At 38.9% G+C, this 22677-nt stretch overlaps 1 protein-coding gene across 6 annotated transcripts in view; it reads left to right on the forward strand.

Annotated features, from left to right (window-relative positions):
* LOC141905831 (uncharacterized) overlaps positions 1-22677 on the forward strand; it is a 270857-nt gene that overhangs the window by 189019 nt on the left and 59161 nt on the right. For 5 of the 6 annotated variants that reach the window (XM_074794884.1, XM_074794885.1, XM_074794888.1 and 2 more), the window contains 3 exons: positions 1755-1920; positions 2010-2229; positions 2303-2467. In XM_074794884.1, the coding sequence (XP_074650985.1) occupies positions 1755-1920; positions 2010-2229; positions 2303-2467 (551 nt within the window). Of the gene's footprint in view, positions 1-1754; positions 1921-2009; positions 2230-2302; positions 2468-21151; positions 21217-21370; positions 21479-22677 lie in introns of those variants that run through there. The other variant, XM_074794889.1, reaches the window with a different exon arrangement.

The following is a 22677-nucleotide window of genomic DNA, read 5'->3' on the forward strand; positions in this document are numbered from 1 at the left end:
ATACACGCGGCGGCCATTTTGAATTTCACCGTTGCCATGGCAACGACAACAATCGCCATGATGACCAGTGTAAAATAATCCTGTGGTCAATATACATTATATCTGAAAGTTATATGTGAATCCATTTAGTAGTTTTACTGTGGCAGGCAGTTAAAAACTTAAGGTCAAAATGCCTGAAATTACCCCAAAAATGGCTTCGCTCTGGTGGCAAAACTTGTCAAAAATGGTGCGCTCACGAAGGGTTAAGGGAATGTTGGCTCTTTTTCGCTAGCGGTAGGGGAAAAAGTAACTGATATATGCCACGAGTGTATATAATAAGGCAATGAGTGAACACTGTGGTGCTTGCAGTCAGTACTCTAGGCTTGATCTAATCTGGCAAGTGAACACTGTGGCGCCAGCAGTCGGTTCTCAGGAATAATTTAATATGGCAAGTGGGGATCTCTGTCCCTCAAAACAATTTTCAAGGGTTGGCACCTCTGAAACATACACTTCAAGATAAACATGATCCGATTCTGGTCCACAAAGCGTCTCCTGTACACATATGATATCACTTTCTGTTGATAGGAGAATTGCCTGTCTTAGTTCTAAATTTGAAGTCGACCAGCCAGCAACGTTGATGCTTGTGACTTTAAGGTGTTGGGGCCCAAGTTCCTATGGGCGGTACTGTCTGTTGTCATGCCATTCCCTGTTGGGGTTTCTCGACTGTTCCCTGTAGTAGTTTAATCCTCTGCTGTGCGATGGTCCTCGCTCTTAGTGTTTGCTGGTCGGGCATTGAAGCGATTATTGTCAGTGTTTTTCGGTATAATACGTCTGTTAGCTGATACCCGGAACAATTGTCCGTTAAGAATGATGTCTAACTAAATGGGATGTCGTCGAGGTGCGATTTACTGGATCATGAGTCTGACACTTTTGAATCGGTTTGTATTCTGACTTTGTTTTATTTCTAAGCACGCATACTTTTGCTACAACTGAGTTGAATGCAATCTTAGTGAGACCGGGTCTATCACTAATAGATTTTTCAATCCATCAGGGGGCATTGAATAGTACAACATAATTTCCATATTTGGTACCTAGGCATATTTTGTTACCACAATCAATTGCAAAGTTGTAGCTCTTGACATATTCTATGATTGTGGTGAGTTACAAGGTCATTGGTTTCACTATTTGGTCACCAAGGGGCGTTGAATATTGAAATTGTTAGAATGTTGAGCATTTGAAACCACTTCCCAAGTGGGCATGGTGTCTCTGGACCCCTAGTTGGTGTTGTTTTTTTTAAAAACATTTTTAACATTTTTTGCATGGCAGCGAAAACGGGTTTCTGCCTAACTGGTTCATATATCGCACTGGGAAACGTCATCGCAATAATCCTAATCAGTCATAACATATGACTTATTTCCAAGAAGCTCAACCTGGTTCAACAATATGCTGAATATGTGGATCCAGCTACATACAAGGGCTACTAACGTATTGATGTTTTTAAATGGCCACGTAACCGAAGATATGGTTCTTTCAAAGTCCTCTGGTGGCAGTTGCATGAACTAGTCTGTCGCACATGCTCTCCTTGTGCGTTTTGATCCATTATTTCGTTAATACTAGGTTGATCTACCTTATGCATCAATTTGTTCAGTGAGGAATTTGCATTCAGAAATAAACAATGATAACTTCTCTGGTATAGAAACAAGGTTTCTGATAGACGTGGGACAAATTATTATTAGACTTAAAACCTTATACAAATTCATCAATGTTACTTTAAGATCTACAGATGATGTGTCATAAGTTGGATGAAAAAGATCAAACTATAATTACCCTTCAAGAAAAATGTAGCATTGCTGTTGAATCAATACAACGAGAATATGCTGTGGAAAGGACTAATTTAAGCAATGACATAGAAACAAAACAATCAGAGCTTCAGACCACTAGGTAAAAAACCGTAGAAAAAAAAATGTGAGCATATCTATTATTTGTCTGGAAAAAGTACTAGAAATGTGAAACGAACTATTTTTTAACAGGGAGAAGCTGGTACAAATTACCGAGCAGTTTAAAGAAAAGGAGATCCAGCTGGCAGGCTTTGGAAAGACATTACGTGTACTTGACGAAGAGACTCGAATGCGCCATGACTTAGAGTTAAAATATCAAAGTGTTAACAGTGAGTTACTAGATGCTAAGATGCTTATGGGTCACATGAAAACTGAAAATGTTTCGTTGAAGGAAGCAGCAAGACAATTACAGGTAATCTATGAAATAATCCTTAACTGCTTTTCTTAGCTTGGAGATCAAAACTCATAATTGGCCTATTCATCAGGACAACATGGACAAACTTAAAGAAAATAACACTTCACTTCGAGAGAAATTAAAAGATCAGCATGAAAAAATCAACCAAGAAAACCATGACCTAAAGAATAGCATCTTTAAAACTAATGAACAATACGACAAAGAGCGAAACGACTTAAAATCAAGACTCAATAAGGTGCAGTAATTTTCTCTTAACCCTTTGGCGCATGCAAAAAATTATTACCTAAACTATCCTATTGTTTCAGCTAATTACGAAGCAGTACATTTTACGAAATAGCAAAACTCCCATTTGGACACCTTATATGATAAATAAGATAATTGCAAGTTGATAAATAGTATGGCAGGTTTTCGTGAATCATAACTTAACCATATAGCAGATTTCACGATAATGGGTACCAAGTCAACATTTTGATGATGGAATTCTTTTTTTGCAGAGTCATAAAAAACATTTTCTATTTTAATATATAATGGTTGTATCCTCATAAAGAGAACAATTTCAACAAGTTTGCATGTAGACTACTTAAACCAAAGAGTTTCTTATTTCGTGCTGACTGCGCCGATCTATACTGATCCTCGGCAGCTGAGTAGAATGGCAACTTTCCAATGACATATTAATGACATTGATTCTTTTTGCCAGTTTGGACTTATAGAAATGCCTCCGTTATTAGCTTTGGCAGCAGTACAATATAGGTGCACGGCAACAGATGAGTTGCATACATCTTAATGCTCTAGATTTTCTCAGCTGTTACATATTTCTTAGTTTAAATTAATTAGCATGTCTGCACGTATTTATTAGCTGTGACCTCCAGGCATTTGCTTAGCTCAGAGATTTCACGAAAGAGAGCTGTCATTGGGCACGGGTCAGTCGAGATCTCGCTTCACTATCTGCATCCTGAGCCTTCTGGATGTCCCCTTTATTGAGGCTGTCTTGGAATTTTTGGTTCGCTTTGGCGAGCCTATGTCAACGGTCTAGCCGATCGATAATCATTCGTGTGCTTAATACACTACGCTCGAAGCTATTTTTAGCACACTCAAACGCAATTTCATTAGCCAGTAATTTCACTACTCATGGGCGAATTGAACCGATTAAGCAAGAGAAATTTACAAAAATATTTCAAAAATTCGATTTATTTGAGCGCACTTTTTTATGCAGCATCTTTAACCGTCCAAAATAACACATCTGAAAATTCAATGCTTTTTGCATCGGAAGAACTTTATATCGCCAAGATCCGACGCTTGGTTGGGTAGTTATGGGCTTTCAAGGACGAAACCCCTCAAAATCTTGGTTCTATAAAATTTGTGTTGACCTGGTTTTGACTTCCATCACGTCATAACATTGAACGAGGTGGATCAGCTGGTGCGCGTTATATCACAAACAAAATGGCGGCACGATTCAATAGGTTGATATTCATCATTTCTAGCGCGAATACTGATATTCAAGGCGTATGATTTAACGATTTATTGTGTGCAATGTATTCAGTGTTCAATGATTCATCTAGCTTTGATATCCCGTACATAAGGTAGGTAACGTTGCATCAAGATATCTGATGAAAATGTGGTTTCAAAATGCGGAAATTTACTTCCGTGTTCGCCACATGGCTGATTCACTGATAGCATCATCATCATCATCATCATCATCATCATCATCATCATCATCATCATCATCATCATCATCATCAAATTCTCGGACGGAAGGAGGCCTGGTGGTGGCCTATTGGTGTCCGGCTTGTTTGTTGATTAGTATTGGTTCAGGTGACAGAGTTTCCATATAAAGCCCTCTGACTTAATAATATTTCATTAAAAATAATTGGTATATTTATTCATTACTAAAAGATTATATTGTTTATAGAGTTGCCTTACACTCTCGTGTTCACTACGTGTATGTATCAGTTATAGAGTACGCGGGCCACGGTGTAGGTCGGGCGTAACAACGATTTGTCTGAGTGAAGATGTAAGCTACTTAAAGCAATCCTATCGTGAAATCATTAAAAATCATGGCAGTCAATACACTTTATTTCGTCAGTAACCGGCACTGACTGGCCTCAAATTTGAAGAACTTGGGAGCTTCTGTCCTGATTGGTCCGTACGATAAAATTGAAAAAACCTCCGATGAAACCCATGCTCTCACCAAGTTTGTACTGTATCTTATCGGGTCACTCATAGTTGTAGTTTTTTGGTTTACCTATGTTATGGCTGTTGGTTGGCAGTCTGCCAAGAGTGTGTTAAATCGCAGCACAAAATTTAGTGGTAAATACTTACGGGGTTGTCTTTTATCGTGAAGCAAGTAGAATTGATGCGCGGAGGTCAGGCCGGTAAGCTTCGAACGGATGATGCAAATTTTCGAGAAAAACGTCGAAAATTCTTCGCTTTCTTTCTTCATTGAAAGAGTAATAGACGATGGCGCCAGTCCGAAGGCCAGCGTTTTTGGAGAGAGGTAGTCGACAAATGTTTGGCATCGTTTTTGTTGAAATGAGAGTTAATTGGTTCCACACAGTGGTGTGCACTTTTTCATTTGCTATTGCCGTAGGCTAATTGGTGTGTTTGCCGATGTTTTTGCGGTATATTGGCATTCTTCACGTAACAGCGCATACACGTTAAAATCCGCGCACTACGTAAATCAGCTGTTATATCTATCGTACGTACATACACACCGCAGTGCATGGCAGTGCCTCTTTTAATTTCGTTAGATACTTCGTCGATGGATATGCTGTTTCTTGACATAAAACCATAACAATAATGTATATTTAGGTACTATACGTTACGGTATCTGGGTAAGCGAAGGAGTGGAAGGTGTCCACTTAATTCCACATACTCTAAAGGTTTTTAGATCTTCTAGAACGGGAAATTCACCGTTTTAAAACAGTTAATTGCCATAAAGTTTTGAAATTTTCTGTTTTTAAACTAAATTTTGATCTATTATCACAAAATATTCAGTTCAGAATGTTTGAGCTTGAAATTTTTCACACAGACCTCAAAATTGTAGGAGACTCCCGTATGATAAAATATTCAACGTTTATTTGTTCTAAAAATATATTATATGACAATTTCAGAAAGTCAATAAATCATTGTTTGTCACTTTCTGATGAGTATTTGTGCTGTCTCATCATCTAGGCCTCTCTGCATGCAAGGCTGGAATGATTGGATAGAGCATTGAACAAAATCTAAACCTATAGGAAAATATTGCCACATTCATCAGGAAGAAAATGAGCTGGTAGGCCTAAAATGAGAAATTTGGCACTGTTTTCTTGGCTTCATGGATTTTTATGCTAAATACAAAGAATTGCTAAAACACAGCCAATATCAAATTTTGTGTCATGCTTCCCAGAGCCTTTATAGTTTTCTGGACATATCTAAACTAAAACTAGCAGCCACGACGCAAGTGGAAATCAAAATGAATACATGTATAATTGTACGTTCTTCTAGATAGTAGAAAGGTAAACCACTTTGCCTGTGGCAAATTATTTATATCATTCAAGGGATGTATTACAATTATGAACATTTGACAAAATAATCAATTTTTCTCGTTAAAAGTCAGTTATCATTAGAAGTTCACACTGATCAAAATTGAGTCCTTTTTAGCCCAGCGGGCTATTGCGTTCACTTTTCGTCCGTCCGTAGAAGGAATCCAGTTATTTTGGGAAGTTTTGAAGACGCTTCAAGGTAATCTCTTGATATTTAGTTTATACATGTATCTACCCTAGACACATCTTCAGCCCAAAAACTGGCCCTGTCAGATTCAAGATGGCCGACTGGCAGCTATTGTTGTTCGCCAGAATCAGCACTTTTTACACATTTTCGAAGTTTTCGAGGGAAATTTTGAAGATACTTTGAACAATTACCTTGATCTTTCGTTTATATTTGAATCTACCAATAGCCCACCAGCATAAGAAAAATTGGGTCGATCTGACTCAAGATGGCCGTCCTATGGCCTTTTTAGTGCCCAAAAATGGCAATTTTGGTCCGAATTCTGAGTCCTGTAGCTTCATACTGGTTTGCCATTTATCATTGCAATTTGTGATGGGTATTCTTTGGAAAGGGATGTTTTATACCTGGGACAGGTTTTTTTGATCAGCCAATTATGACGCAATTGGCGGCCATCTTGGTGTCATCAGTACTCATTCGTACGTGGGATAAAGTTTTTCCACATTAAATTGATACCTAAGCATATTGTGTATCTATATTCAATTGGAAAGTTGCAGCCCATAACGTCTTCAATGTTTTGGGTGAGTTTCAAGGTAATTGGTTTTTGTATGTGGCCACCAGGGGGCGTTGAATAATACAATAACTTAGTATTTCTATATTATATTTGTACCTATGCATATTTTGTTACCACAATCAATTGCAAAGTTGAAGCTCATGACATCTTCCATGATTTTGGTGAGTTTAAAGGACATTAGTTATTCTATATGGTCACCAGGGGGCGTTGAATAGTAGAATAACTTAGTATTTCCTTATTATATTGGTACCTAGGCATATTCTATTACCATGATCAATTGCAAAGTTGTAGTTCATGAGATCGTCTATGATTGTGGTGAGTTTTTAAGGACATTAGTTATTCCATATAGTCACCAGGAGGCATTGAATAGGAGAATAGCTGAGTATTTCCTTATTAGATTGGTACCTAGGCATATTTTGTTACCATGTAACGTTGTATTTCATGACAATTCAATTCAATTCAATAAAAATCTTTATTATACTTTTATATCCATTATGGATTGAGGTGTACAGAGTATACAGATAGACTATACAATAAAATAACGATACAAATGAAACAAATGACTAATTACAGTTACACAAGGGATATTCGGACCCAGTGTCAGTATATACATGATCCACTTAATGACGTTGATAATACATGTATATTCATTCAATCATAGACTATTGAAACCTTTGGTTATAAATTTACCTGTGATATAGGAAAGTTTTATGGATGTGTTAATAATTTCATAAAGACTTTTTCCTTGTTCCAGTTAATGGCATCATTATAGGTGTTGTACATTCTTGCTAGCATTTCAGAACGAGCTGAATTGAATTTCATACACTCCATTACAAAATGAAATTCATCTTCTACTTTGTTACAGGGAGTGCACTGGCGTGTTTCTCTCAGTTTATTGATATACCTTTCTCTCTCTCGATCTTAAGTGGGTGACTGCTTGTTCGTAATTTACAGATTCCAATTTTGAATTTTCGTGGTAAATTTGGATCTTTTAGATATGATGATATGCCAAACTCATTCTTAATTTTTCCATTCTAATTTTGAAGTGTTGTTGATTCTGTTTAGCCAGTAGATTTTGTACCTTTCTTGAATGATGCGTTTAATTCTTTCAAATGGTATTTTATACTCAATTGGGTTCTCCCAAAGCTTGTGGCAAGTTGAATAAATGAAATAAGTTTGAGAGAAAGGAATACCACACGGACTGGCATTTAATATTGGCATGCATGGCTAACTCGATAAGTCTATTCCCATCAGTTATGCTCGATTTCCAAAATTTGGCACTTATGTACAGAGGGAACACGCCTAGCTCATCTAAAACCGCATTATTGGTTGTTTTCTTATTTACATATAATACATATTTACAGAAGCTTACTAATAATCTGACAAGGTGTTTATCATCTTGAAATAATTCTTCAAGGTAGTTTGGTCTAGACATGTACTACGATTGTGGTGAGTTTTAAGGTCATTGGGCTTTGAATATGGTCACCAGGGGGCGTTGAATAGTTGAATAACTTAGTATTTCCATATTAAATTGGTAACGAGGCATATTTTGTTATCACAATCAACTACAAAATCATAGCTGCTGACATGTTCTATGATTTTGGTGGGTTTCAAGGTCATTTGTTTTTGTATATGGTCACTAGGGGGCGTTATGTATTGAAATTGTTAGATTGTTGAGCATTTGAAACCACTTCCCAAGTGGGCATGGTGTCCCTGGACCCCTAGTTTTTCATTGCAATTTATGATGGGTATTCTTTGGAAAGGTATGATTTATACCCGAGACAGGTATATATGATCAGGCAATTATGACGCAATTGGCGGCCATCTTGGTGTCATGAGTACTTATTCGTAGGTGGAGAAATGTTTTTCCACATTATATTGATACTAAAGCATATTTTGTTACCACAATCAATTGGAAAGTTGTAGCTCATGATATGGTCTATGATTGTGGAGTTTCAAGGACATAAGTAATCTATATGGTCACTAGGGGGCGTTGAAAAGTAGAAAAACTTAGTATTTCCTTATTATATTGGAACCTAGGCATATTTTGTTACTATGATCAATTACAAAGTTATAGCTCATGACATGGTCTATGATTATGGTGATGTTCGAGGTCATTGGCCTTCGCATATGGTCACAAGGAGGCATTGAATAGTAGAATAACTTAGTATTTCCATATCATATCGGTAACTAGGCATATTTTGTAACCACAATCAATTTCAAAATTGTAGCTGCTGACATGTTCTATGATTGTGGTGAGTTTCAAGGTCATTGGTTGGGGCTTTGAAAATTGAAATTGTTAGATTATTGAGCATTTGAAACCACTCCCCAAGTGGGCATGGTGTCCCTGGACCCCTAGTTTTATATATTTTTTTCTTGTTTGATTTTCAATGAAATGATTTTTTGCATACCGGTAGCCTACGTGACAGATCTTTACTTCACACCAGTTTGGCGAGCCTCTGGACCATTGGTCCTTTATTTAACTGAGGCAGCGATTTTTCTCACTAGGAAACTGTTTCTTCACAGTTCAGGCAACTGTTTTTCTTAACCCTTTAATGGCATACGGGAGCGGGTGACCGGATTCTGATGTTTTACACCCGACCTGTGCTGACCGGAACTCGGGAAAACAAGGAAAGGTGGCTGAGTGAGTGCATGCTTGATTTTGTTGAATGCTAGACACAGTTCTTCCTGCCCCACCCCCTCCCATGTCTTAGGTTGATCCTTATCGGTCAACAACTAGATTTATAATTCCAATTTCACCATCTCCATGACCTTTGCCATGCTCTGAGCCATAGTAGTGTCTTTCAATTGGGATATTTGCTTTAGCGAGGTAACCAAAACAGCCTTTGCCTTTGTACTGTGGGGCACAATCTGTCACGGAATCACATAACCGGGAGCCTCAAACCATATAACAGAAACTCGTCACGTAGAAATGAATATGTTTATTTACACTATATACAAGCAGTAAGCAGACAGATACTTATATTCGGTGAAGTAACAATTTTTAACGGCGAAATAACGATTGAAAGCATCAAATCATGCGGTACGCAATAGATATCGCGGCACTTGTAGCCAGGACAGATGACCCGTAAGTCACGACGCTGGTAGCCGGAAACAAGATGAAAAACCACTCGGCACTTGTAGCCGGAAAAATAACCTTGGCACTTGTAGCCGGAAAAAGTGACAGAATCGGAGCGGCCCGTATAGCCGGAGATAAAACAAGCCACTGGCAGGAGTTAGCTACAAAATATAAGCTGGGGAAAAACCATTTGGAGTATTATGCCAATACTATAAACAATGATTGAAAGTTACCTAGATTAATGATAATTATAACTACGTAGGAATACATCTACAACCGTTATACTTTATATATATAGAATAATGATTAAATATCAATAGACAATAGAATCACACTTATATATTGAAATCACAATGAATCTTACTAAATATCGATGTTCACGTCTAAAAACAAACTGCAACAATATTTTACTAAGAATTATGGAAAAACTTGTGTAAAACTTACCCCACGAATCGGGCAAAGTGAGCTCGTGGCAGCTGCGAAATATGCTTGACGCAGGTTTATAGTATACTGCCACGAGATATGGCCAGTAAAGGCTAAGGTACACCTAGCTAGCATAATAAAGCAAGGATACACTGAGTGAAGATATGTAGATAAACCCATTTAATCTTACATGAATTTATCGACAACATTCGGTTGTGACACAACCGTCTGAGAAGATTATGAATTTTACAAATTCGTTTCCAGCATTTTCAATGAGTGAGTCGTAAGCTTTTCGAAAGCAGTGTTCAACCGCATGTGATTAATTTCATCAGATATAATGATAAATGCTTGTCGCACGGCGGTTTCGGAATTCCGTAATTTATAGTACACAACGCACGAGTGTAATGTAACTTTTCTTAATGTCTTTATCCAATAATACGCCACGCTTTGTAATGAGAGAATATTTAAGTCGCCTCATGTTTTTCGCAGTGATTTCCACGTGATAATTGTGATAGCCGACTCCTCTTAAGACTGTGTCAGTTATCGGGTTCTGTCTTAAAGACAATGAATGTCAGTAGGGAAACTCACCGTCTGAGATTACTGTGAAACCGTGAGAAATAGTCCGTGCGATAAATTAAGTAGAACATATATTTAATGATATATTGCAGATCATCAACCAATTAGGTCGAATGAAAACCAGAGGATGACTCTGATTTGAATCACAAGTTGAGATTATTTGAACATAAATTCATGATAGATTATTTACTATTCTTCAATATCATTCAATATCATGTGGAGTTTAACATAGATGTAGTTGACAAATCATTCAATCAATAAACATTAAGGTACAAAATACACAGACTAATCACAATTTACCACCAAAATTACCTTATTTTCCGGAAAGGAATTAAATCAAACCCCTAGCCATTTTGACTGAGGACAACTCAAAAATCTATCATTATAAGTAACAACGATAGGGTAGTTTTACCACAGATCCAGCCCAAGAAATGTGTCTTTTTTAGACTAAAGATCAAATATCATTAACTCACCACTCACCTGCGATAAATAAAGTAGGACATGCATTTGATGATATATATTTATTTACAGATCATCAACTGATTAGGCCGAATGAAAACCATAGAAAGACACTCATTTAAATCACATGTGTCAAACTCATAACTTGCTACTCTCAGAGATGGCGCCACAAGCTGGACGATAGTAGACAGCTGAACCGACGAAATTATAAATTAAAACCCACAAACAACTACTTTTGTGCCTACCACATACTCCCCTCAGTTCAAAAATATCGTCTCCGATATTACATCAGAACAAACAAAAACAAAGGATGAAAAACCCTGAAACAAACTCTCCAGCTCGAAACCTTATTATTACAAAACATAAACGACAGTTTTTTTCAGCAGTTTGTAACCAGATAAATCTTACCATTCACGACAAGTTAAAACTTTACTGACAGATATTTCTTTACTGACGGATCCCCATTTTCCTCATCTGTTATGTTATCTTCAGGAATACCCTGGAAATTGCTGGTGGATATTAACACGAAACCATCTTCATCTTCCTCATCTGCGACCTCCTCAGTTTCCAACCGAGTAAAAACCTGTTTTTCTTTCATCCTCGTTCCTCAGTGAAACAGCGAGTGGCAAAAGCTTGTTCCGATGGACAGTTTTTCTAACCTTTCCATCTAACGACTTGATATGGAAAACTGGAATATCAGAGTTCACCTGATCCTTGACGATATAGGGTCCAGATTCCCATTTATCTGCAAGTTTATGTCGTTCCCTAAAACCTTCCCGTTCAACAAGACAACATCTCCAACATTGAGTTCAGCTCCTTTGGACTTCCTATCATTGAACTCTTTCCTTTTCTCACCTCGCTCCGTGAGACGGTCAGCCGCTAATTACCAGCCTAGATCTCACCATCCCTCCAACTGTTTCACATATTCCGTTGTGGAGGTTGGTAAATCAGGACTCGACCACCCGTAACGTCTATCAACAGGTAAGCTAGGTTGTCGTCCATACATCAAAAAGAATGGTTTGTAACCAGAAGACTTATGTGGGGTACAGTTGTACGCGTAGACTAGAGGATCCACAAAATCTTTCCTTTTCTTTTCCGGAGGAAGACTTGACAATAGACTTATTAACGTTTGGTTAAATATCTCTACTGCTCCGTTTTCAAGTGGGTGATAAGGTGTTGTTCTAGTCTTCTTTGTCCCCAATTAACTCACACAGCTCTTTTATGACTTTCCTCTCAAATCCGGGTCCTTGATCTGAATGAAGCTGGGCAGGTGCTCCAAATTTGGTGATGATCTCGAGTACTCTAGTTGTGGTCTTAGCCAATTCATTTTAGTGGGAACAAAAAACTCAAATTTTATAAAATGATCAGTCATCACTAGAGCTCTTTCATAACCGGACGATGGCTCTAGTGATAAGTAATCAATGCATAATACCTCCATCGGATATGATGACTGTATCGAAACTAGAGGTGCGATTTGGATGGGAGTAGATGATTTTGATAATACACGACAACCTCGTAGATACTCCTCTATGTCATTCCGCATTCCTGGCCAGAAACATCTCATTTGAACAAGCACAAGCATCTTGTCTCTGACAGGGTGTCCAAGTTGGTCATGAAGCACCTCTAAAACATTCCTAACCTCCGGTTGAGGTAACCACACTTTCAACTCCTGCCCATGAATCCTGCTATAAACAATATCATTCTTGTCCTCGAGTGACTTGAACACTCGACTGATACAATATTCTGCTGGGCTGTCAGCACGGAATTTCCTTTTGTGTAGGATACAATTCCTCACTCGCTGGATTACAGGATCAGCCCCTTGAAGCTCTACCATGTCACTTCCCTGAAACGTAGTCAACTCTTGCGGCGAACTGAGGGTGGACATCTGGCATACAGCGAGACTACATCCGAGGCGACCCTGTTATTCGGGCTTTTTAAGAGTGCATCAGCATCGACCGTCTTCCCACTCTAATACTCAAGTTCCAGGTCATACACGGAAAGCGCCTGCAACCACTGATGTCCCGTGGCGTCAAGTTTCGCACTCTTAAAGACATAGCTAAGGGGATTATTGTTGGTCCTTACAAGGGATTTCGTACCATACAAGTACTTGTGAAATTTCTCAGTCACGCCCCATTTAAGCATGAGGAACTCCAGCTTATGAGTAGGATATCGCCGCTCCGATACATTCAACCCGCGACTGGCATATATTATCAATAAAAACAAGACATTCACGTAAATTAATGTCAGCAAGGACCCTCTCCATTATTGCTGGAAAGTCGACGGAGCATTGGTTAAACAAAAAGGCATAACATTAAATTCCCAGGTGGAGTAACAGGATTCGTCAAAACTGGCTGCACCGTGTCAACCGACTCGGCCATACATACCTTTGTACGTGCTGTGACAGGGTGACAACCAATGTTCCGAACACACTTAGTCTGTTACATCGAACCGAAGCGACTTTGTTAATGGTTGGAACTAACACCAGCGTGGATCCAGGCAGTGAAGCCTTTTCAGAGCTACATGTCGTCATCTCTCCTGAATCTCCACAGATGCCTCGAACAATGCCCTTTATAAGTATGTGTCACATAGGCTGCACTGTTGTTTCGGCAGTCGTCCGCACCTCCATGGTAGCCGATGATAAACACCTTTTGGCGGTTGCAACGGGATTTTCCCCTTTTAAATCGTTACCGTTGGATAACGCCTAAAACATTCATTCCAATGACGACAGACACGGTTTTACTGTACTTGGTTTCAGCTGTAACTAGGACGAACGCATTAATCGTCTGCTGATTGATTATCATATCCAGCTTGACAGCTCCATAGTATGGAAGTTCACCTCCACATACGGTTTTAACATCGAGTAAATTCTGAACTGGATACATTTTCACGTCCTTCATACGATTTAGAAATTCAATAGAAAATGTAGTCACTTGCGCCCCAGTGTCATCTAACGCAATGCATTTATCTCTGTTGACTACAATTTCCGTCTTATTCGCTTGACGTACTAATTTTATTCGGCCTGACTTCTGGGCCTGAGGCCAGGCTCCCACGGGTTTCCCGCATGAGTACAATGATGTAAATAATGATCGACAAGTCGCCATATTTATGTCGACATATCACGATATATCACGTCAAGTCGATATGAATATGTCGACTTATTGTGACGTTTTCGCGACAAATTTCGTTTTTTCATCCATTTTCCACCTGACAAGCCGTCATTTGAAGACACGTCAAATATTAGATGAGGACACAAGTAATATGTCGACTAAGACGACTATATGAATATGTCGACTCATGAATATGTCGACTCATGAATATGTCGACTTGTTGTAAGGAAAGTGGTTCGAGATACGAAATATGTCGTCAAAACATCACGATATGTCGACATATTCATGTCGAATTGACGCGATATATCGACATAAATATAGCGACTTGTCGAATTGGAACGCAACAACTGTGGCCCTTTATGGCTTCTGTAACTTTCTGTTTAAACAATAAACTTTTTCATTCCGTCTAAAAAATTTGTTCGAATAAAAGGCTATGTTATTGTTCGAACGAAAAACTCTTTGTCCCGACAAAAAAATTTGTTCAGAGAAAACATTTCTGTTTGAATTAGGCTATGTTATTGTTCGAACGAAAAATAGTTTGTGCCGACGTAAAAATTTGTTGAGCGAAAACTTTTGTTTGAACGAATGTTGGAATGAGAACAATTCTGTTTCGATCGAACGAAGATTACTCTTTATAACGAAAAGACTATTTAGTTCCACGAAAATTTGTTTCTTTGGAATGAAAAACACTTTGATCGAATAAACTTGTTCGAACAAAAAACTTCTTGTTACGACAAGAAAATTTTGTTCGAATGAGAGAATTCTGTTCTTTCGAACAATATACTTTCTGTTCACTCGATCTGATTCCTGATTTATCGATCTGAAGATAGCTTAACCGGCTACTAGCCTATTTAGGCCTACATGTCCTTGCATCCGGACAGTAGGGCCTTAGGCCTATTGCACTTCGGCCCTCCTAAACATCGTATTCCTACTAGCAGGGGACGGTCTCTGGGGTATTGAATTCGTAAAATCAATTTCGTTTTCAGATTATGAAGAAACAAATCTTTTGTACTACGCGTCGCAGAAATTTGGCTGGATTTTTTATTGCAAAGTTTGTTTGAAGTTCAATCCATGAGTCCGTAAATAATCACAGCACTTATTTGTTTGAAACAGTAAAGCTCAGTAGGCCTAAAGGTCGCATAGAACTCAATAAACACTTCAAGCGACCTCGAAACGATCTAAGTCACTAACTCCAAATATCAAGCGTGAGTCCAGCTAACGGAAGAGAATGGGTGATATACAAGTATTATTTAGCAAATATTCTGTGGATTTGATAAAGATTGGTACTGTAGGAAAAATAGAATATATATAAATGGTTGAAGCCCATGGTTGAATCACTGGTAGTTATAAATTCATTTATTTTGATAACTCGTCACCGCAACAGCTTTTTTCTGCTGCATCAGGGAGTAATAAATCTGTGTGTACTCCTGATTTGATTCTCATGGTGAGGAGAAACTCACAGCGGATCCCCGGAATAAGGAAAGCATGAAATATTTCCCTACAATGAGGTCAATTATAAACGAATGAATGTAATATAAAGAATATTGTTCATGAACTAACCTCTGACAAAATAGAACGCAAGTGATATTTCAACACCAGTTTATTGTAAGGCAACTAAATTCAAACTGCGGAAATTGCCGCGAAAAACAGATGGCGCTACAAGCTAGACATACGTCACCAATAGATAAATTATTAAGAATCGACTACCACTAAGTGGTCTGCTCTTCAGTCCTGATAAATGATTTACAGAGTAATCTGAAATGTACAGGACCGAGTAAATTTCCAAAACGACCTTAACAAGTTTAATTAATAAAATACAAGTTTCATTAATGATGAAAAACTTCAAATGAAAAACTCTGGTTGATAAAGCTTGCGCAGATGAATGCTAACAGCTTTTAAAAAGAAATCTTCATTTTAGACCATGTAGGCCTACGTATGCGCAGCGTAGGCCTAGCATCCGGAAGAGGAGGCTTAGGCCTATTGTCACTCAAGGACAATTAAAGCAGGAAAACGACAAGCAAAACGACAATGAAAAAATTTCTGTTGACTGTGCGAGATGACTCTTTTTTATGGCTGACCTTAAAACGAGTACATATACAAAATACGCAAGCGTAGAGCCGAAGCCTGTCGGGAAAACTAATAAAACGAAAACTGACATCCAAAATATCTGAGATATTCCCGAAACACTCCGGCTCCACGATGTTGCAACACACCGTCGGTTTTTTATGACAGATCTTTTAAATGCGACTGAATTTTAATTAATTCATTATAGCCTTGATGGCTGCAGCATGCCGAGGTCTAGATGGAATGTCCCTCGGCTGTTTGGTGTCATTGATTAATGAGTTTACGTCCTGACACATGATTTCCAATGGAACCAGTTTCGAAATTGGGTGGTTGGTATAACCCTGGTTTGTTTTTATACCCGCGACACCTACGATTCCGTGTGTTCCAGGATGTAAGCGCACTACAATGGCTAGTTTCCACGATAAATGATTGTTATTCGTCGACACACACAAGTGGGCTTCTAACGCATTTCTCTGTTCTAACTCATGCTAGAATCTATTTGGAAGTATCGTGCTTTTAATTTTTGTCTAAACTATCCTCAGTGCTATGGGTCCGTGCCTGGGCCAATTGGCAGATGTTTGTTGTCAAAAGCACAAAAAATCAATCACTCAGGGACTTGTAGGGTTATATACGGCCACAACTACCGGCCGCACCGCTTCCGTCGGCCTTGAGGCTCCTGTCATCTGTATCTCATTGTTTGTAATTGAATTTGTTATTATTAATTTTGTACATATTCATGGTGACAGATAAACTATCTATCTATCTATCCAAGTGGATCGTAGATTTTTTTGAACAATATCGCGCTTAGTTCCCGTAACTGATATTGGTATGACGCTGATTGGTTTGTTGGTCGAAACATCTTGAAAAACGTTCCAGCTCTGACCTAAGACATTGACGACGGTTATATTTTCAACAACCCCATCATCATCAGCTAACGACATGACGGCTGGACTGTTACTACTGAACGGACGCAAATAAAAATGTCCTTTACCTAATAGCGCGCACGATTCGCGATAGAATTCCTTCACAGATGGCTTTGACGTACTTACAATAACGTTGTCCACATGCGTACAGTTTTTAATCGTCTCAGAGATCATCAAGGGGTTAGATGCTAAATGCTTAAGTACTGTAGCATTCAAGATGGACTGCACGTAGCCCCGAATAACACGACATTAAATTGGTATAATATTAATTCACTGGTGATATCATCTGGATCTTTCAATCACAAGAACGGTGGTGAAATCGCAAGACCGCTAGACCGAGACGGAACTGCAGCAATATACGTGTAATATCATCATGCAACGCAGGACCAGGAAGTAAGCAGTCGTTGAGACTCGGGGAAGTCAGTGACGCGGAACAACTGCAGTCATATATGATCCGAAGCGGAATGGTAGCCAAATGGCGAAATACTGCGTGATGACACAAATAATGACAGTTTTTGGTACTCAGTTCTTCTTCGGGGACTCTACTGACGAAACCACGGTTTTCTTGAACACAAATAATGTCGCCATACAGTTTAAGATAACCAGCTCGCGACCCTGCGAATTGTAGAACGAGTATGGCCAACGCACAAATTGTAGTTCGTAGGCAAATACAGAAAATCTGACTTCCACTGCAGTCTAGCTGTATATTGATGACCGTCATACTCAATAGTGTCAACGTACTGATCGAGTTGTAATGCTAAATTCCTCTGCGGTTGAGGGTTCAGGGGCGATTTAGACCGTGTCGACCGTGTCGCCCGACACGGTCTGAATTTTAAAGTGCCTTTTTATTTTTTCTCTGTATCAAAATTTGCCGTTGTAACCACCTGAGATACACAATAGATATTTTTCCTAAATATATAACCTATGTTTCTTGACTAAATGCCTCTCAGAGATGCTCAGAAAGCTCCAAAATCATAGTAAAATTTCAAAAATTTTGCCGATATGCCTTTCAGCCCTAAATTAAGAATATATGCCCTTTTTATTGGTTGACATGGTCACAACATCATCTTTTCTAATTCCTGCTTCGAAACATTACTGGTGGGTTGATCAATGTAAACAATTTGTGTAAGTATCTTGAAAAGTATCTTGAAAAGCATCTTGAAAGTTTTTTACATCGAACTTATGCTTTCTTATTCATAAAAGAGCATAAGTTAGATGTAAAAAACTTTAAACCTGAAAACGGAGTTGCTCGTCATGTATTTCAGACTTCACACAATTTTGATTTCGCTAATGCTGAATTAATTTACCCTTGCAGCGATAAAACTAAAAGAAATATTTTGGAATCTGCATTAATAATTGAAAATTCGAACAACGTTGTAAACCTTAACAATGGTTTTTCACCCCATAATAAACTTATATCTAAATTCCTCTGTAAACTGGTTAAACTCAACACTTGATTCCCTTTGATTATTTGTTATTTGCTCTCTCATCTATTTTAGTCTCTCAACTTGTATTCACCATTGTTTTAATTTAAGTGCCCACTAGTTTGTCTTTTTACTACTGATTTCATAGTTCTAATTTATATTTATACTCACTATTGTTGTTTATAATTACCCCTTAGTTTGCTTCCCTTTAATCTTTTTTAGCGTGTAACTGTTTCTACGTTAATTTTCCTTTAGTTTGTATCATCTCTGATTACTTGAATTAGTCTCTTTGTCTCTGGATTGTATATATATATCTCATAATTTTTGTAGTATCTCATTCTTCCTGAAGATGACTATTAGGATATAGTCGAAACGTTGAAATAAACTACTATCTCGAAGTTTCATTTTCGGACTTTTTCGTTATAATTGTGGGATTCTCTCTACATCGCGTCAACACGGATATAGTGTTCTATCAATCGCGGTCTAAGAGTATAGATGTACGTGTTGAACCATTAAGGATACCAGAGCAGTAAAGCCCAGTGTCTCTCAAATCGACACGACGCACCATTTTCTCAGCCACGGGGCAGCTCGGACCTATTCACACATCTGGCCGGTCAGTTGTTATTGTGGTTAAGACCGTATCTTCATGTGACTTTACAAACAGAGAGTTACCTGGGCACGGAGGTAAAATATTTGAAACTGTCCCCTGCCTCAGAGGAGAACCATCCGAAATTACATCACCCGGTTGACCGACCAACAGTGAGGTATCTGGGTAAGGAGTTAAAACATTTGAAGTTGCCTGCTTTTCCAGATATGTACGACCTGTCGTGTCGGTTCCACCAAGAATTTCGTTCCCAACAATTTCCCTTACGCAAGGTCTAATGAACTATTTACAATTATTGAACTACTTACAATTTGGGCTCTATCATGCACGGAATCGTTAACGGGTGAAGGAACACTTTTCTGTATTCTACGGTGTGGAGGCGATATTTCTCCATCATATATGTGGAGGGTCTCTCTATTGGCGGCGATTCCCTTGCCCCCTGGAGGACCGCCTGTAATCGTTTCCCTGTTTCCCGGGGCAGCTCCTGGCATAGTGACCTCTACGAGAACATGTATGACATGTAACCTGCGGACATGTATCAGCTGTATGATCCGGTTCTCGACACCGCCAGCATGTGTTGTCCCTACCCTGGGAGTTGGCCTGAGTCTGCGTGTTAACCCTGGCCTCTAAACCGTCCATCCGAACATTCAAACCCTTGACGAGGCCCACAAGTTTCGAAAGTAGCTCATCCGTCTGACTGGCCTTCACCTCATTTACATGTCAAGGAGGGGGTCTGGACTCGTGTCTCTCAGTCAGGCGCCGTGCAGTCTCATGACCTCGAGCCAATGACACAGCCTCCGATAGAGACTGTGGCTGAGCCACGTACAACTGCTCCCTAACACTCGAGGGTACCGCCACACCTGCCTAGTATTGGTCATGTGCCAACTCATCCTGCAAACTGTGGTCAACCCCTGGGTACGCCCTCTGTGCGAGTTCTGTCAATGCATCCGCGTAGTGCCCGAGGTTTTCTTGGGGTTTCTGCTCTCGAGATTTCAACATCATTTTGAAATCTGAAGCTGACCGTGTCAATGACAAACGGTCCTTTATCCCCTCAACGAAACTATTGTAATCCAGGGATGGGGCAAGACGGAGGTTTTAACTGCCTGGTATGACTCATGGTCCAGGTACGTTAGCAAATGTTGTTTCTTAAGCTCACTACTACATACACTGGACAATGTGCAGTAGCTCTCAAAACGCTCCAACCAGATGGAAAAATAATGCCCCATACTGTAATTTTGGGGCACAGAACTTTTACCCGGGCATCCTCCCTGGTCCCTGATGGCTACTCAGATTCCCTTTTTATGCTACGTGAGACATATTGGGTAATCGAACTTAAAAAGTCATCCAAACCTGTAGTTGGGTGGACCCCTTCCTGGGCCGCACCTGGTTGGCCTGCATCCGGGTCAGAGTGAGACATTTCTAATTGTGAAAATATTGTACGTATATACCAAACAAAAACTGAATTAAAATAAAATTCCAAAAGTTATTTTATGAACCTATCAACCTATGTGCAAAACTGTAGTTAGTGTCTGAAATTATTCGCGCTATATTGAAGCAAGCGTATAACAACGGTATAACTACTGAAGAGTATCCGCGATACCGCAGTCGTAAGGAAGTAGGTCAGACAGACTACTCACGCGCACGCTTCTCGAAAAACAAAGGGTTGCGATTCAACTCAATAATATGGCCCTAAGGCTCTCTAATCCCATTAACCCTGCCACCAGTGTAACAATCCTGTCTTCTAAATCTCTAATACCACCTTCAAGGATGATTTACGCTCCGACCATAGGCTATAAAGGGGCAATTTATCCCGAACAAAAGAACAACGAACTTACTCGGACAATGGTTCCACTTCTAAGAGACCGCACCTAGCGGTGATTTATTACACTATACATTACACTAATTATCGACGGAAAACTACATACATAATAACGGGTACGAGACCCGTTACAAATCGCCCGTAAATATGCTAATCCATTTGCAGCTACAGAGAAGAGCCAACTTCTTCATGGAAAGACCATCCCCAATATCAGTCATATGGTTGAAAAGGTACAATTTAATCAGTAAAACAGTCGAAATTAAACTATTGTATCACAACTGTTGAACAACTGTTTCCAATTAAAACTTGTGGGTACCATAACAGCACTCAGAACCTCTTTTTCAGTAATTTTTTCTGGCTGAAAGTATATGTTTCATTTTTCAGGTGTATGCAAACTAATTTACAACTTGAGGAAATATGACGGATGTATTTGCTGCCTAAATTGATAATGAAAAATGTCCATTTTGTGGACACATAAATATATAATAACCTCTTTATTACTAAAAGGTTAAATACAAACTCTATAAACATTCAATGGGTGAATGAACACTCCTCCTTGGGTTTTTGCACGGTAGTGTTAAACAAGAAAATTAATTTTAGAAAATTATTTGATGCCTGGGGAAAAAATGTAGAATTTCTGGGCTAAGCTAATGTGGAATTGCAAATTTGAAATCGAAGTTTTAAGAAATTTGGGGAATGATGAGATTTGGCGATTGGGTAGATGATACAGGTCTTCGACTCTAGTAGTGGTTTAAATTTTTTTATTGAAAATTCTCAATAATTGATCGCGAACTTGCGACCGACTTCATTTACTTATGCCTCTAAGCTGGTCTGCAACTTCATTGCCTCCATGGATGAAGAAAGAGCTCTTCTGATGTCTGCTTCATCATGACTTCGAGCATATCGTGTGGCCTAGCCAGCCAGCCCGGGCCACGGGTTTGGCTGTCACTCGATATCCTAGAGTCTTGAGTCTGGGTGGGTTGAAGTAGACATTGTCATTTAAAATAACATGCTTATGTTGTTCTGTATGAATTAACCGTGTGTCATGTATGTTGTATTAATTTATTTTAAAATTTGTATTTATTGAATTTGGGAATTTTATCCCGGAATTTCAATGTAATAAGGATCAATAAAGAATTGAATTGAATTGTCACCTAATACACATGCCATCAGAGGACACGGAGCCGTATATGACAGCTATGCTATTATAAATTGCTAATCTCACGAAACTTGCATACTCCTAATATCAAACATATTTTCTAAAACGTTTGAATATTGAAATTATATGTTTACACATTTTCATATTGACCGCTTGTAGCCGCTGATGAAATTCACGCTTGCCCTACACACATCGTAGATAGCTTCGTCATTCCACCGGCATGCCCACGTCAGGGTCTGACTTTTATATCAGACTTCCGCGTCGTGTATACATCCGCCATTTAACCGAATAATCCGATTTACTTATCATTTCTATTTATGCCTGCCGCTTCTGATATAATCATACATCCTTTACTATTACAATACGTCTTCTAATGATATTCAATGCAATATAACATTTCGACGTTCAAATATAGGTCATTATATAATCACAGGAAGCCATTCTACATCTATGTCAATAATATTTTGCCAGATAGCTTGTTTGTGTACACATAAACCAATGACGTTTTGCACATCGATTTACGGCTGTCGTT

This window comes from Tubulanus polymorphus, chromosome 5 (assembly GCF_964204645.1).
Source record: "Tubulanus polymorphus chromosome 5, tnTubPoly1.2, whole genome shotgun sequence".
Taxonomy (NCBI): Eukaryota; Metazoa; Nemertea; class Palaeonemertea; order Tubulaniformes; family Tubulanidae; genus Tubulanus; species Tubulanus polymorphus.